Below are 17,522 nucleotides of genomic sequence, written 5' to 3'. Positions count from 1 at the left end.
GTATGCGCTGGACTGGATCTGCTCTATTTAAGTCAATGGAACCCAGCCATTGAGCCCTGGGGGAGCAAGTGCCAGCCCAAAATAATTTCTTTGATTAATTGTTGTGGGAAGGAAGAAATCATTAAGCATTCTGCTCAGCAATTAGAAATAAATATATTTTTAGATGGAGTAACCTGCCAGAAACAAGTTGTTTCAGAAAGATACTCAGATTGGTGCAGCCCATTTTCCATCAATACATAACAAGGAGGCTCCAGCCTGCCAGTTTCCACCCGAAGCCAGAGGGACACTGCAGAAAAAGGCTGGGCAGTCCTGTCAGTGATGAACTACTTTTCCTGTCTGCACAACTCAAGTTCCAGACATAAAATAAGAATAAATATTCTGGCTATTGGAATATTACAAAGCTATTTCTACAAACAGCTGGGACAGTGCAGATCTGATACTCACGAAAACCCAATAAATAATGAAAAAACGCCCACCCTGTATTTGCTCATCAGCATCAGGACTCAGACATGCTACAAAGTGAATGTGAAATAACAATCTCAAAAAGAATTTTGGACAGATGACTAATATAATTCCCACAGAATTTAGGTGTAACTGAAACATGCAAGTAGTTTTGTTGACACAGCAAGGATAATGGGTCAGGTATCTATACCAAAGCAGTAATATATGAACATTTCCCTGCCTATTTGAGGTGTGGATTCCACTGACAAACGAGGTGTATGTGTGTATTTTAAATCTACCTGATCCTGTTTTAAATTTTAAAACCCCTTACTTCAAGGCATCACAGGGCTCTTTCTAGCTTTTTCCTCTTTTGGTGAGAACAGGGTCTGTTCATGCCTGCAGCCCAGAGAAGCAACTGCAAGATGAGCACCAGCACTGTGTGGATGCCACAGCTCTCCTCCCCTCTCTAGAAAGGTGCAGTTCTGGTCCCGAGCCTGGAAGGAGAAACCCCAAAAGACCCAAGGCACACCCTGAGTAATCAAAGTTACAACTACATAAGATTATTCCAGATGCTCAAATTTGGTGCCTTAAAATAAAAGGCTTGTCTCATCTTTTGCATGTGGTGCCTCAAGGCAATCCTGTACCCTGCCCTGTGTTCTGTCCCTTTGATGGCAGCAGTGTCTCAGGGAATCCCAGCTTTTCCAAGAAGCAACACAAGAACGTGCTCTCAAAGGCTCTCTCCTTTAAAACATGAAATAAATTTGTTGGGTTTCAACTTCTACACATACAGGAAGCTTAAGGCCTCTGACTTCACCTTTGATTTCAGCAGGAGCAGGGATGTGCTAACATATTTTTTTTTTATGTGAATTAATTGGCAACTCGTGCACTTCAACAACGCTTGATGAACGTGTGATTTCTGTGCTTTTCTTCTTTTTAGTTAATGTAGTCCTTCTGTTTCAGCTTAAGGCAAAAGCAAGGGTTTTCCTCTGTTTTCTTTCAAGTTCATCCCACCAGAGATACATGGGATATGACTCAGCCCAACTGGCTGGCACTCAGGAAGGCTGCAGAAGAGAAGTATAAAAATGGTTCAGTGCTGAGGGTACCTGCAAGTCACTGGAGCCAATGTCCTCAGCACTTCTTGGGTTTCAGAGAGGGACAGCAGAAGGTCTTTCACTGGAGTCCACAAAAATGAGACAGCAGATGAGCCCTGCTCTCAAGACTATCCCAAACCATTTTTAGCTCCTTTGCTATTCAGATTGCAAATTAAGGATCTCCTCCATGAAAGACATCACTGACTCAGAAATAGCTATTTGGTGGAGGAAGGGCAGAAAATTCTGTGCTCTCAACCCCTTCCTCTGTAGCAACTAAATCCTGCTCTGAAGATCCATTCCACAAACATCAAAATGTGAACGCAATCTGGTATCTCTCACTTCAGTGCCCTATAGCAGGTCTTGGGCAGTCCTAGGCTAAACACAGCACCTATATGTGCCCCAGGGGAACGTACACAGGAGAAGCCAGAGGAAACTCCAAGGAGTAAAACTGATTCCCAGTGTCACCCCAGGAGCTGCAAGGGATTCTCACCAGTGAATTTGGCTCCAGATGTCTACTGATATAAACTGCTTTCAAAGAAATGACCAATTCCCCTTCTGCACCCACAAGAACTCCAATGTGTGAAGAAATAGTTTCACCCAGCACTGTAACAAGGACAACTCTAGGGTGAAATACAGCAATTACAGCAGAACACAAAACTACCACTTCAGGGCAAGGTATGAGTAAAGCTGAAGCCAACCAACTCTATTAAGCTCTACTAAAATTACTTGCAGTGTTACCTGGCTGCTCTGTCAACAGCCATGGATTTTGAATGAAAAGGACAGTTTATAACTACTAAACTACTTTATTTGGAATATTTTCCCTTCCACTTTCCAAGCTAACCAGGACCATTTATTATTTTCCTTTGCAAAACAAGTTCTCAAAGAGCTTGTGAAGAATTCTGTCCTTCCTCTTGTGACCAGCTGTGGGAAAGCAGTGCTCTACCCTGAACCATTACAACTGGAGGTTCAGCCAACCACGTGGCCTTTTCCCTAACTGGATTGCAGATCTTTGTATCCAAGTTTGGGGCAGGCACAGGTTTCCACTTACTTGTCCCTACTTGAAAGAGGTGTTCTTCCCCTGAAAAAACTCAAGTCAGTAGAATGTGTAGAGAAAGAAACCAGAAAGCTTATTCCTCAGCCAAGCTGAGGAAATGTGAATGACTAACATCAAAACATCTTGCTCAGCTCTTTCACAGCTTGTCTCTGTACATCTTATCTGAAAAGACCAGAAACAAACACTGATGACCTGCCATTACTGAGGAAATGTGTGACCATCACACTAGAGGAAGTGTTTAAGAACAGCTCAGCTGCCAAGTCTCACGGGGGTTCTCTCTCTCTCAGCTCTCCAGGTCATGCAGGACTTCTGTACCTCAGTATCTCCAACAGCTCTGCTCATGGACAGGCAGTGACTTTCATCTCTATGGACAAGCCAACAGCTCTGACATTGCTTGTTCACCATAGGGTGCTCTGCTCTGCAAAGACTTCTGCTGACTGGGGGACTCAGCTTTTCACAATCTCACTGCTTTTTTTTTTATTCCTGCTTTTAAGTTTCAGGAGTGGGACACAGAGGACTGGAAAGACATCTTGAAGGGTTGTAGGGTGGGAGAGAGAGCAAAAATGAGGTGGTGGCAGCCTGGAGGTGGGAATCACCATCCTGTGGTACCAGGGAGAGTGATCTTTGTACAGAAGTTGGACATGCTCAGCTCTGGTTTCTGCTTCCCACAGTCAGAGTGCTCGTGAGATGCTGTGTTAGGAGCTGCACCCCCGATGTTGTGTGTTCATTTCCCCAGCAGACTCATTCACACACACACAACACACCCACCCACATGCAGCAATGCTTCCCGGACACAAAGCTATCCAGCAGCCAATTATTTGGGGTGGGAACAGCTTGCATTAGCTCATGATGAAGCTTACCCTTAATTCTCCTGAGCTAGAGAGCTGTGGATTGCTCTCCTGACTGACTGCAGATCTCAGAGCAGGGCAGATGATGTCAAGGCGAATTTTTTTTTTGTCTGCAGTGCAGATTTTGCTGGGTGAAATCTGCTTGCAGATGAAGCTTCCAGATGCCCAGTTCAGAAGCCATGCCCACATTTGCCACTTTTAACCTTATTCTCCTCTGTGTGCTGCCTAAGAAGAACACACCCATCAGAGCTGCCCCTCTCTGCAAGTCTGTGCTTTGGCCCAACATCCCATCAATGTGTGCAGACAAGAAGCCAGAGGAATTCACCCCATTTGGGTGCAGGGGAGAGAAGAGTGCCTGTGGGTGCAGAGAGACAGCAGAGAAGCCCAATCACAATGGGAACAGAACCATAAAATCATAGAATAATTTGGGTTGGAAGGGACCTCTAAAGGTCATCAGTCCAACACCCCTGCAGGCAGCAGGGACAACACCCTCAACTAGATCAGGTTGCTCAGAGCCTCCTCAAGCCTCACCTTGGATATCTCCAGGGATGAGGCCTCCAGAGAAGCTGGAGACAACAGAGCTTTACTCGGTGTTTTCCAAAGCTGAGGACCAGCAGATTTGCAAATGCAGTCCAGGCTGAGCCAACAGTCTGGAGTTTCATTTAAGTGTGATTTCAACCTAGGCTTTTTTTCCAGTTCCCAACTGTGGAACAAACCTGGTTGCTTTCTAGCCACAGCATACACAGTGTATCACCTCAGCCATGGCTGGCAGGATCAGAAGCACCCGTGTTTTCACCAAAGCCCAAGACTCACAACCAATTATTCAAAAGATTCAACAGTCAGTGAGCTTAGAGGATGTTTTCTAAAGCTGACACTTCACAGGGAAGGGCAGACAACTTGTCACATATTCCCAAAGAAAAGGGTAGCACACTTTGTGATACACACAATCAGTATGGAAAAGATGGAGGATTTCCTTTTTAGAGCACCTCCAAACCCCATGCAGGGACCACACAGTTCTCATTTAAGGACACAAAAGGTAGAATTCATCTTGTTTCCCTCCCTGTACAGGCTTTTTTTTTCTATCATTTTCCAGCCCAGTTTCAAAGGTACCACACAATCTATACCAGGAACTATACAGATATTGGTAAGCAGTTTTCTTATTAAGACAAAATAACCAATTATTCAGAAATGACCTAGCAGTACATGGATCTACTCTAATAAAAGATAGACATGTAACCAAATTTACAGTAGTACACGGAAAAATACAATCATGAAGAAAGTCTGATAAAACTGCCTTGTAGATATTAACCACACCCTCACAGCTACTCTGGCACTTTCTGTTTTATTAAAATATTTTAGGGTTCTACGGCATCTTCCATGGCCTGTGGCAGTACCATCACACTTTTTCAGGGCTGGAGAAATGAAGGCACAGAGTTCAGGATGGTTCACAGGGTCAAAACCAGATGCCTGACCTGCCTTCCAGTTTGTCCTGCTATATAGCACTTACTCTTCCAAAGCGTATCTGTAACTAAATAAACATGGCAGAATAATATAAATGGGTTTGTATTGGCATCAAGAAAAGAAACCCTGGTCTATGGTCTAGACTGGTCCTTTCTCTTCCCCACAATTTTTGCAGAAAACTAACAGGAGTAGAACTTGTACACAGATTAGTGCTGTCAGGCAACAGGGATCAAGCATCAAGAACTTCTGCTTAATGAAAGCAGGTTTGTTATTGTTAAATAAAGCTGCTCGGAGTCATCATGATCACTTCTGTTACCATTTAGACTGTTGGCAGAGCTAATCCAACCCCTAACCACTGCCAGGGAACATCACTTTTGTGCTGCTTCACTGTGCCTAATGCAACCTGAGCTTCACTGCAGAGAGCCCCAGTGTCACTGCGCTCAGCTCCCACTCCTCTCAGGCACAGAGGTGACAGAGGTGAGGGGACAGGCAGAGCAGGGCTGGGTCATCAGGGGACTCCACTTCTTCCTGTCCCCTGCTTTGCAGATGAGACACTGCACCAGGTAACAATGATATTAGCCCTGCAGTGAGTTAGCACCTTGCCCTAAAAATCACGTGTAAAGCAATGGCTGGGAGGAAGGGACTCAGAATCACAGAATCAGAATTGTCAGGGTTTGGAAGGGACCTTTGAGATCATCTAGTTCCAACCCCCCTGCCATGGGCAGGGACCTCTCACTAGATCAGGTTCCTCAGAGTCCTGTCCAGCCTGGCCTTAAATACTTCCAGGGATGGAGCTTCTACCACCTCTCTGGACAGCCTGACTTACCCATGTGGAGTCCCCCAGGCTTTGGAATGCATCTCTTATCTCCCTCACAACCTCTGGAGTGCTGATAACTTTGCAAGACATTTCTTGCCCACACTCAGGCAAATAATGCACTTCACTACATTTTCCATCCCTTAAACATGCAGGGGGTGGAACTCAGCACCAGGCTGTGAGAGTGCTCAGCAGCAATAAACTGAATCCCACCAAAGTTCCTCTGTATCAGAGCTGTGTACAGACAAGAGGAGCTGCTCAGGGTACAATTACTCATTTCCTGGCAGTCACTAGAATCCCCAGCACAGCTGTCAAAACCAAAATAAACCAAACCAAAACCCAAACCAAACCAAACCAAACCAAGTTATAGCTCCTATGCTTGAGTCAGCTGGCAACCTGCAGGACCTCTCCTGCCTCTGAGCTCTTTAATAATAGATGCATAAACACAGACAACCTCTCCATCCAAATAGGCAGAGATTTAAATCCTTAATTAGCACATTTGGAGGAGTCACCACAAATGAGATTAGCTTTTGTGCATTGCTGGGGAAGTAGTGGTGTCCCTATAATGTTCAAGTGGTGGGCCCTCAAGCTGACCTTGGAATTCCCTTTTGGATGCTCATCTGCTTTGCTCTTGCCAGCACTGTCTTTCCCTGCTATATGCAGCATCTTTTCAGGAGTTTTTTTTCAGGAGCCTGGTTTACTACAACCTGGTGCTAATGCTAAGCATGAGGTGACCGGATATATACCAGATAGACACAGAATACATAATTTCAATTCGTCAAGGGGTTTCCCAGGTAGCAAGTCATTCAACCCAAAAAAGGGGCAGAAAAATGCCTCTATAATAGCACCTCATTAGCCCAGCACACATCTGCTCTCTGTTCTGTGCTTCTGGAGTCCTAGCTGCTTTATCTGCTGGCAGCACTGCAGAGCTGTGGAGCTGCACACAGACAAGATGCATTCTCTGCCTTGTGCTTCACCAGAAAAATTGCCCACTTAGGCAATGTTAGCTGAGCAGCTCTTACTGCTTGTCAGACACAGAGCAGCTTTGATTTGGGGGACCTCAGGATGAACTTGCAGTCTGCTTGGTCAAGAAACCTTGTCCTGACTTGTAGGCTGAAAAGTGACTGGTTTACAACAGTAAGAAATGCTCTGATGTGGGAATGAGCACTGTATTGCTGCTAAAGGAAGAGGTAACCCAAATGTTTCAGAACAGACCTTAAATCCAGTCTATTCACCATAATAACTCCAACCTTTGTGCACCAGAGAGCAAGTAAATCTCATTAAATTCTCAATCAGTGGACACCAAAAAGGTGGTGATGTCACCAGCCAGGTGCTGCCTGATTTGGAAGATGGGTGTGGATGGGTATGGATACACCACCTGGATCAGCAGTTCCAGGAACACATGCAGGACACTGAAAACCATGGAAGGAAGAAAAGAGGACGTAGGTCTCTCCGCATGGAAATAAACCCATGCTTTGTAACAAACCAGAGAAGAATAAGAAGAGCATTTGCCAGAGTTGGTGCTTTTCTTAATTCTTCCTCTTGGCTTTGAGTTCTGGAAACAGCCTCACCCCTCCACAAACAGGAACAGCCTGAACCTTGTTTAGTGTAAGCATTTTGGGGTGAAATCTTACACTCTCACCAGCCACTCCCCTCCACATTGGCCTTTCCCTTAACACTCATCAATGGGTTTTTTCAAGGTTCTCAAAGACAGAAAAGGAGTTGGCATCTTTCTTGTTCAGTGACATTCATCTGTAGGTAAATTGATTTAATAGCTTGTTAGAGTGCCAATTAGAACCAACAATAACTCAATTGACCTATAGCTGCCTTGGCACCAACAGAGATTTCAGAAATGAGAGAAAGGAAGAAATCTGTGCTCTGGCAGAGATGAGAGCTCAGATAGGTGGTTTCAAGAGCAAACTGAGGGATTTGTGGGCTTGCTAATGAGATGCTCATAACACATCAGAAACAAAGACAAATTACAATGGTTTCAAGCTAAAATGACACTATGTTATCTCCAGACAAAGATCACTCTTTTATCTGTGTAATAAATGGATTTTAGCGCAGCAGCAGTGACCCTACAGCAGAAAAAACCTCAGTGCAACAGAAAGCACTAGGAGTTACCTAACCAGAATAACACTGTATTGAAAACTTAAGTTTACTTGCTTGTAGTAGCACTGAAAAATCCTGCACTGATTCTGTGAGTGCCTACCAATAAACACATTTAAACCCCACATTTTTCCCTCAAGTAAAATGTTTGACAGTAATGCAATGGAGATTGTACTTCTATACAAATTCATCATTTTAAATGCTTAGCTCGAAGGATTGAGAGATTTCAAGCTTAAAAAATAAAAAAATGCATAGGGTTTGTCTAAATACTGCTGGGTTGGGTAGTGTCCACAGATGGAAACAGGGATAATGTGGAAGGGTTTCAATCACCAGGCAAAATGATCCACTTTTAAATCAGAAAGGGAAGTAGGGACTGAGAAAACTGAGATTGCTTGAAGAGTCAGAAGGACAGCAGCAACTAAGAATATTTAGAAGAAACTAATCTGGAGAGACACACCTGGAAAAAAACCTGAAGGATAATTGTCAGGGACTGGCAAGGGAGGGAGTGAAGCACCAAGTGGAGCATACAGCAGCTGGAATATAGAGAGGGGGAAGAGAAGAGGCATTACTAAAAACTAAGGTGAGGTGGAAAACAGCAATCAGATGATAAACCAAGTGTTACAACCTCGGACTGGCTGGAAAAGAAACCTGCCATGAGAAGCCTAGAAAATAAGAGATGGAGAAACACAAACTGGAAGGGAGGGATGGGAAACACAAGAGCTTGGAGAGAGTGAGGCAGCAGGTGACATGCGTGGGTACTGGGGAGGAAACAGGCATGGAGTTTTTAGTAAGCAGAGTATGTTTTCCTTCAAAGCCTAAAGAATAACCCAAGAGTCTGGTGCAGCTTTGTACCTTGGCTGTAACTACCTGCTACAGCCATTGCTTAATTCAGAGCACAGGGCAATGCAGCATATCCCTGAAAAGATCTATACCTGCTGATGAATATATAGATATTATTATGATGACAATAGGGGCTGATTTTTTAAAACCTTAACGACCGTACAAACCCACTGTATTAAAAATCAGACTGCAAAGTCAAAGGCTCAGGCTCTGAAATAGCAGAAGGGAGGTCAGCTGTACATATGTATTCTGTTACATTCATTAATGATTCCAAACAGTTCTTCCCATATAATTCATGCTTCGTTCATGATGAGAGGAAGGGCTTGAGACAGACATGCGCAGGGAAGAGATTTTTATTTTTTTTTATTGGAGCTTATTTCTTGCAATCTGGAAGGTCTGCAAAAAAAGAGATAAGGAACTGCAGAATGAGATGTGATGGCTAAGGTAGATGAGAGGTGCCCTGGAGACTCCATCTCTGCCAAGAAGTTCCTGCAGAGGTGTTAGGCAAAGTGCTCAATCCAAAACTGTAATTAGAATAACATTCTTAGATGATGATTAAAGAGAACATTATGTGATTGTTTACAGCTACAATTTTTTTTTCCTGTAGCAGCAGATAAACTAACAAACATCAGAGGCTTGGGAAGAGGGTGGGTGGGATCAGGGTGCCTACTTCTCCATCTCACTGAGGTAGTCTAAGAAATGGTCCGAACCAGAATGTCCCAGTCCTCTTAAAGCAACCATTTCTCTTAAAACAGGTTCTCATTATCTGTGTGCCCTTGTATTCTGGGCCACAGAGATGTCTGATTCTTTAAGAGGCCACGAAGGCAGAGCTGTGAACCTAAGGTGTGCTGTGTAATGCTAAGTACTCTAAAAATAGGTCTTCAGACTGACTACACCAAGTCCATGTTTGGTTTTGACCTTAAGCTCTTCGAGTCTCCACCACCCCACTATGAAGTATCAGTTTCCCAGACAAGGTGTCAGGAAGCAAAATTAATATTTATTGCTATTATAGCTGAATATAAATGCCAAAGAGAATAAAAATCAAGGCCATAAGAAAATTAACCTGCTTTTTTCAGAATAGGATATGACTAAAATGAGTAAGTGTGAGATACATATGAGATGTAATGTTACAAGGAGAGATGGAGAAAATGTTAATGAGTTTTTTGACAAAAGAACCATCCCTGTGTTTACTGATAGAGGCATGCTGCTGTGGAAGAGATAATGTGTTCATCTAGCAGCAGAGAGTTGTAGAAAATGGGGCTGAATTATGTTTATGCAAAAAATCATCATAGCACCTCCTTAAATCTCAATGCTTGCTTTAATATTTATTTATACTCTTTTATCTCTTTTCTGCACATGAAGATACATGAAAATACCATAATATTAAATGACTGTGGTCTTAAACACTTCATAGTAATACAGAGGTGATTCATTTATTGAGGCCTTCTTGTTTTTAAATGCCGCCTTTTGTAGCTTCTGAATATGTCTCACACCAAAAACTGTACCCCCACATTGACTGTTGTGTGGGGGATTTTTCATCCCACACCTTGTGACGTGTGAAATGGGGCAGGAAGCCTGTGATGACTTCCCTATGGACATGGGAAGTATGGTGGTATCTATGTGGTTCCCTCAGTTCATGGTCACAAAGCCAAGTTTCTTCTCCTGCAGCCTGATTCACAGTCCACTGAAAACAACAGATTCAGTGGGATTTGGATGATCCCTCATATTATTCCTCTCTGGATTCTGCTCCAGCAAAAGTGCCCTGGGAATTGGCAGGAAAGTTGTCTGCAGTAAAACCAGCAAACTCTGACGTCAGGAAAGCATCTCCCTTCCTCAGCTGGCAGTGTCCCACCCAATTTTGAGGCAACTGCCATCAGCACAAACAAAGAAAGAAGACAGCCAAGTCTGGGAATAATAAACCTGGGACTGATTTGCACTTGGTGTTTGTTTCTCATGACAGATACAGGTTCTGCTGCTACCACAACAGTTTCCCTGACACTTCCCTCTAAGCAGAGGTTTCACTGAACCAGAATTTCAATTTGCTCTGCAGAAAGCTCATACAAGGGGGAGCTTTTGGTTTATTTTGCTATGAGCAGTGGGCAAGCCACAGGATCAGGTGATGCCACTGTGGGCATCCTCTGAATGTGGATAGGCATGAAGCAAAGCACAAGGAGCAGCATCCTGGGCAGCAGGTAAAGAAAAGGCATTACTGTCTGAGAGCAGGGAGAGCAACACCCACCCAAGAGAAGTGCCAAGGTCAGTGAGGAGTGCCATAGGCTTCACAAATTGGATTCCTTTCTGGCAAAACAGGGAAAAACTTACAAACTAAACCAATTTCAAGGGACAGAGCAGCACTGGGTGAAGCCCTCTGGTGAACCACTGCTGCTCAGGAGGGTGGAACTGCTACAGAGGCCTCCTTCCCATTTTGGCTCCATGCCACCCGTGGTGCTGGGCTCAGTGTGCAGGACTGGGATGAGTGAACCCCTCTGCCTCCCCCCCAGAAAGCACTCTGAATGGCACTGCTGAGAGCTCTGGACATGAAGGGGAGCAAATGATTAATTCTGCAGGAACTGCCCTACCTTCTGCATCTCTTTGTTTTGCTGCCACAGAAACCTCCCCAGGTTCCTAAGCAGACAGGGAAGCAAATAAAACAAAGGATCTGTTTGCAGACAAGTATTACAAGAAAGAGAGAAAAATGACAAGAAAAATTCTAAAATCTGAAGTTGGGACTGTCACCGAGTGGAATATTTTCCAGTGTTTTCAAGAAAGTAGCAGCTTCTCCTTTCTGTGGAGGAGTTAAGAGACTATTGGACAGTGAATAATGTGCAGTTCTATTTACATCCTCTCTTTATACTATTTTGGTCCTTCAGATAGTGTATCTGTTCTCTGGCCTTTTGAAAAGCAGCATGCTAAACTTCTTTGCAAGCAGTTCTGGGTAGCACCTACAGCCTATATGCTTCAGTCATCTACAAACTAGATGAACCATTGTCTGTCTGGAATTTTTTAATTAAACCAATTGTACTGGATCAATGCTTCCTCTAAGCAACACATTACAATTCTCTCTCACAGTGAAAAAAGCTTTCAAAGTCACAGATAGATTTTGACCTAGGAAATAAAGTTTGGCTCTGCACTGATGTGCAATTAAGCACAGATGCAAATACTCTCAAGCAGCTAGCACATACATCTGCACCTCAGAAGAGGAGGTAGTATTCTTATTTTCATTAGAAACTGCTAAGACACCTCTTAAGTGCTTCTAGAACTCGTTCAGTGCATTAGTCAGGAGTACTCAGGGGCATGGAGTTTGATTTTTATAAAGGTCATTTGGTGTCTTTTCCCCTCACAATGGACTAAAAGCAGAAATCAACAGAGCCTTAATCTATATTAATTTGCTTTACTCTTGGAGGGTCATAGATTTGCCACTGGAATTAACCATATTAGATGATGAAATGATAATTTAATGAGACTATGATGAAAGCCTCTGTTCTATTCTTAGACAGGAACTCCTCTCGCACAGCACAAAGAGCAGGAGCTCCATGAAGTCAGATGAATTACACCAATGTCATTTCACAGCAGAATCCAGCTTCAGTAAATAGGGCTGGAGTGTTCCATTCAAAATTTCACATCTCAAGTTGTACTGAGACAGGAGTCACGAGGTCTGGAGCCCTACCAAAACACCTGGAGATGTACGTCAGCCTCAGAGGTGAAACTGGTTTCTCAAAACAATAAGCACACAAGATCTGAGTCTAAATATTTAAATATTCACGTGACACTTGAACACCAAATGATGCTGCCCAGCTTTGGTGACAAGAAAGTGCAGGATAATGGAGACTCTGACCTGTTACAAGACCATAACCCTCCAGAATTTGCTGCCATCTATACCAAGGAGCAACCACGCATCGCACTGCGTGATTCACAAAGCAGAAAACAGAGTTCTTTGGGTCAAGGTTATAAATCTTACAAATATTTTGACAATATCTTCTCTTTGGTGCAGTCTGCTGCATTTCAGAGGTCAAAAAATGTTATACACATTCATGTGAGTTATTTCCAAGGCAGATGCTTTAGTAGCATTCAGAGAAGGAGGGAATACAAAACCCAAATTGAGTCCGGGAAAGCTCCCGCTCTTCTCCTTCGGAGCAGCCCTTGTTCAGAGCTCATTTTTCATGGAAGGCCACACATTTTCTTGAAGTGGCACCCGTACTCACACAGATAATGCTGCAAGTGACCTAGAAAAAGGAGCAAGCAAAGTTCTCCAGACAATGTACAAAGTGACCACACAGTAGTGCACCCAGCTCCTCCTGGTCCCTTCAGATGTCTCTGTACAACCAGTACCAGTGCCCCATCTGATGTTGGTTTAGAGTAGCAGGGAAGAACACAGATTTCTGTGCTAGGCTCCTAGTGCCAGTTTAGAAGAAACACAGAGCAGCAAGATCTCAGCCTACCTGGCACCTGACCACAGGCAGAGACTGTCTTGCACCAAAGTACCAATACTCAGCTCACTGCTTTCCTTGCACAAAGGCAAAACTTAGTCAGGGGAGGATTTCACTAACACTAACAAGTTGTACATCCATTCAAATCTGTACAGCTGAGTGCTAGCAGACTCAGTATGATCACTAAGCTTGCCTGCATCTTCCTTTCCTGTAAGGCCTGATGTGGTCTGACAGCCAAGTGTCTCCAAAATAAAAATTTACCTCATAGCCTATTGTGCCATTTTAAGGAGTAAGCACTGGTTAGCTAGGAACCTCAAAAAAATAAACTCTTGGAGGACCATCTCACCTTGGGCAAGGTGGTTACCTCAGCTACTGGTATAATATCCTTGCTGAAGTTTGCCAGCCTGGTTCTATTCTGAAAACGTTGTGAAAAAGGTGGAAGAGAATAAATCCACCATGCAGACACATCACAGATACACAAACTGAACATTGCTCCTGCATAAATCCACATAAAGTCCAGAGACTAAACCCAAAATTCCTTGAGAATGTGACACACAGAGAACACTTCGCTAGAATAACCCAAGAAAGCACAGCTGTAAGTTTTTAACTCCAGATTAATGGCAAATAAGATAAAAATCTGTAACCAGGAGTATGAAATTGTACTGTTTAAAACTAACCACTCTCGCATTTCATTGTGAGCTATTACTTCATCAGTCACAACTGGGAGGCAATTTTACACTGTTTCCTGTCTGGGTCTGAATAAGATTGTACTTGCAGGGACCATGTATCATGATGCTCAGTCAGCTGTGTGCTTGGAACACTTGAATGCACTGAACCTCAATGACAGTGCAGGCTTCCAATTCACAGAGCCTTCTAATAACATTTGTTAATCCAAGCAAATATCAAGGAATCTGTTCAGTGCCAGTGCTGAACCTTCTAAGTATGTGGACCACTTGCTAAATCTCTAAAAGCCAGTGTCAAGAGCTTTCTGTCCTTTCTGTCTTTGGGCACACAAATCCACCCTGGAATTATCTTGCTAGCTGTATTTTAGGGAGTAATACAAGGTTTCTTGAAGAGTCTAGGAATTCAATACAATCATGTAGTTTGATAGATATGTCTTTGAATAGTGTCTTCTACTGTGTGCTTTTAAATCTGAGGCATCAGCTGTTGTAATTAAAGTTGAAGCAATAAACCTTAGCCATTGATTGCACTAAGTAATTAATTATTGATTGTAGTACTTTATATACCTATTGCAGAGGACAATTCAACTGTGCAGTAGGGAACACTCAGAAATACCAAAACACACCCCTCTCTTACACCACAGAATGATACAAAAATTGGCTCTAGGGTTTACCAGTTAATTTCCTTATTAACCTTCATGGATATGGTGCTGAGCAAAAGCCATTACTTTCCAGAAGACAATGTTAACTATTGCCTACCCAAATTAATTTTGCAAATAAGGATTTACAGATGCAAAAGATAAACTCTTTCTCTGACAGAGTCTGAAGGTGTTAAGTTCCTTCTTAATGAATGCTGCTATCCCCTCTACATACCAATTCCCTACAAGCCATGCTGCAGTGAGAAGCCAAACAGCACAGCTACAATGGCAACATCCTTCCCTGACTCTTGGGGAAGAAGGGAGAGGATTTTTGAGGTACAAAAATGGGAAATGAAACCCTATTTGGGCAGCCCACATGTTCTGAACTAGAGATGTAAGGCTGGCTAAGAAGCAGCCACCATGCTTTCAGTCTAGCTGTGCATCAGGTGGGAACATTTTTCCCCATTTACACTGAACTTACGGAGAGAGGCTTTCCCTTCGAGAAAGCCAAAGCAAAAGGTGTTTGTTGGGTTTAAAAACACACTTCAAAATTAACAGTAGTGTGGGGACACTAAAATTAAGCTTAAATATAAATGAAGCCTGCAGACTGTTTGACTGGAGCAGATCTGGGATGTGTAATTCGATGAGAAAATTAACAAGGAAAGTTACGTTTGGGTGTGTGCTATGTGGAAAGGTCTGAGCTGGAGATGGCAGGGGAAAGGACAAGCCACCTAGTTTTGGGTGGGCCAGGAGGAGGGGGTTGTACCTGAAGTCGCTGTAGGGATGGATGATCCAGAACCCGGCAGACTTAACCCTTTCCTGCTCCCTCTCCACGGCCTTCTGGCTGCCAAACATCCTCAAGGAGAATTTGTTGACCCCTGGCTGCAGCATGGCCCCAAACTGCCTCTGCATGAAACCGGCTTGGCCCAGCCTCTGCTCCTCATCTGGGGTGATCTGGTCGCACCCTCCACCTCCTTCCACTTTGATGGAGGTGGAGGAGCAAGCCCGGGGGGGCTGCTGCTGCTGGGGCTCGGGCGGGGATGCCGGTGGTGGGGGTGCTGGCAGTCCCTGCTCCAGCTCCCCACTGCCTGGGGGTGTCTTGTCCTCACTGGGGGAGGCCGGCTCCCCCTCCCCACCAATCAGCCTCTTCTCCTCGGCCGCGTCGTGCAGGTGCCTGCTGGTCAGGGAGGAGAGGCTCCCTTTGAAGCGGCGGCAGTCCCCGTTGGTGCTGGTCTTGGCGCCCTTGCTGCCCCCCTCTGCCTCCAGGAGGCCGGGGTCTCCCCCCCCTCTGCCGGAGTCTCCCCCCAGTGCCCGGGTGCTCCCAGCAGAGGGCGAAGGCAGTGGTTTCATCCTGATGCTTTTCCTCCGGGTGTCCTTGTCGCTGTCTTCCTCCTCGTCCATGATCGACGCCTTGGGTCCTATCTGCTGGGGCAGGCTGTAGAGTCTCTTGCGCATGGAGGGGGGCAGCTTGTCCATGGCCGATGCTGCTGCTGCTGCTGCTGCTCGGTTAGAGGGAGACCTCCCCGCTCTGCCCGAGGAGGGGAACTGCCCCCCAGACCCCTGCCTCCAGCTCAAGGGGCAGAAGGGACCAAAACCTGGCGTGGCATCTCCTTACCAGACCATGGCATCCATAGGTTCTGCATCAAAACACATGCTCTGCATCCAGAAGGGAAGAAAAAAAGAGGGAAAGGCAAAAAAGCCCTCCCTCCCTCCCCCCTCTTCCCGCCCTGTCCTCCGTTGTCCCGCTTTGGCTACTTGCTGCTTGTGTCCCCGTGGTGTTACTGCAGTCCCTCTGTGCTCAGATCCAGAGCACCGGGCAAGAAGTCTAGAGGAGAGCCACACATTTCGGGCTGAAAGGCGAGGGAGGGTGGTAGCGGCGGCAGCAGCCGCCTTGCCATGCCGGCTCGGAGATGCAAATGTGCTGTGTCTCCCGGCGAGCAGACATCCTCTGGAAAGCCGAGCTGGAGCCCCAGTGCCTCCAACTCCTCAACCTGCCGGCCAATAACACAATGAACTGCAACCTGCAGCAGCCACTGCTTGCTTACATCACTGTCATCACTTATTCCTCATGCAGCCCCAGCTCCTGGGAATATTCATGAAGCGCTCCTATTCTATTGGGTTGCCATAGGAGCGACTACTGCACGGAGGCTCTGCCTACCTGAGCCAGCACCCGGCTTTCTTAAAAGGGCAACGCCTGACTGCCGGGGCGGGGGTGTGGTGAGGAGAGAGCCGCAACGCTGCTGCTGCCACTGCTACTGCTGCCGCTGCCAGTGCTGCTGCCGCTGCCACTGCTACTGCCACCACCGCTGCCGCTGCTGCTGCCGCTGCCACTGCCACTGCTACTGCCACCACCGCTGCCGCTGCTGCTGCCGCTGCCGCTGCCACTGCCACTGCTGCTGCTGCTGCTGCCAGGAGTGGGGTGGGCGCTGCGTAGCTCCGGCCGAGCGGCCAAAATCACCCACGGGTGCCAGGCTTAGCCCTCCTAAAACAGCACAGAATTACGGTGAAGTTTAAGATAACAGCATCATAAACACACACACACACAAAAAAAAAAAAAAAAAGCATTCCTTTTTTCCCTCGTAGGAACCTTTCGCCTGCGGGAGTTGTGGCTGGGAAGGGTGGTGCAGGTTGGCTTGGGAAAGGGTTTTGTGGAAAGAGGTAAAGCCGAATCTGAAGGAGAAACAGCGTTTCACCTTGAAAATTTCACTTGCATGCAAAGCAAAGGCTTGGGGAGTGCCTGTCTTCCCTAGCAGAAGTTCACCTGCTGGGAAACACTTGGTGTATTTTAACTGTCTGCAAAGGTTGGGAAGGTTTCTGCCTGGCTTCCCCGTCAGACATGCAGAATGTTACTATCTCCTACGGGGTTGGATCGGGAGAAGCCATTCAAAAAAATCCCACAAAAAGACAAAAAAACAGCCAAGCTGCATCTCCAGGAGCTCCTCCACCGACTCGAGGGAGGGGAAGGAGGAGTGTGTGGGATGCGTGGGCTCTCCTGACCACACGGGGAAAACCACCTCTGAGTGGGCACCTGAGTCAGCACTCTCTGTGTGTCTCCTGGGAAATGAACAGTTCCGAACTGGAATCCTTCTTCCTTTCACTGCTGGCAACAGTGCATCTCG

The 17,522-nt window shown here is 45.5% G+C and overlaps 1 protein-coding gene across 1 annotated transcript in view; it reads right to left on the bottom strand.

Moving 5' to 3' along the window:
- HCN4 (hyperpolarization activated cyclic nucleotide gated potassium channel 4) overlaps positions 1-16,096 on the bottom strand; it is a 99,936-nt gene extending 83,840 nt beyond the window's left edge. The window contains exon 1 of the mRNA XM_071754600.1: positions 15,170-16,096. Within this exon, the coding sequence (XP_071610701.1) occupies positions 15,170-15,879 (710 nt within the window). The 5' untranslated portion in view covers positions 15,880-16,096. The remainder of the gene's footprint in view (positions 1-15,169) is intronic.
- Between the last annotated feature and the right edge of the window lie 1,426 nt (positions 16,097-17,522).

Source organism: Heliangelus exortis, chromosome 11 (genome assembly GCF_036169615.1).
Source record: "Heliangelus exortis chromosome 11, bHelExo1.hap1, whole genome shotgun sequence".
In the NCBI taxonomy this organism is placed as follows: Eukaryota; Metazoa; Chordata; class Aves; order Apodiformes; family Trochilidae; genus Heliangelus; species Heliangelus exortis.
Note: the sequence above shows the minus strand (reverse complement) of the source record. Positions and strands in the feature narration are given on the sequence as shown.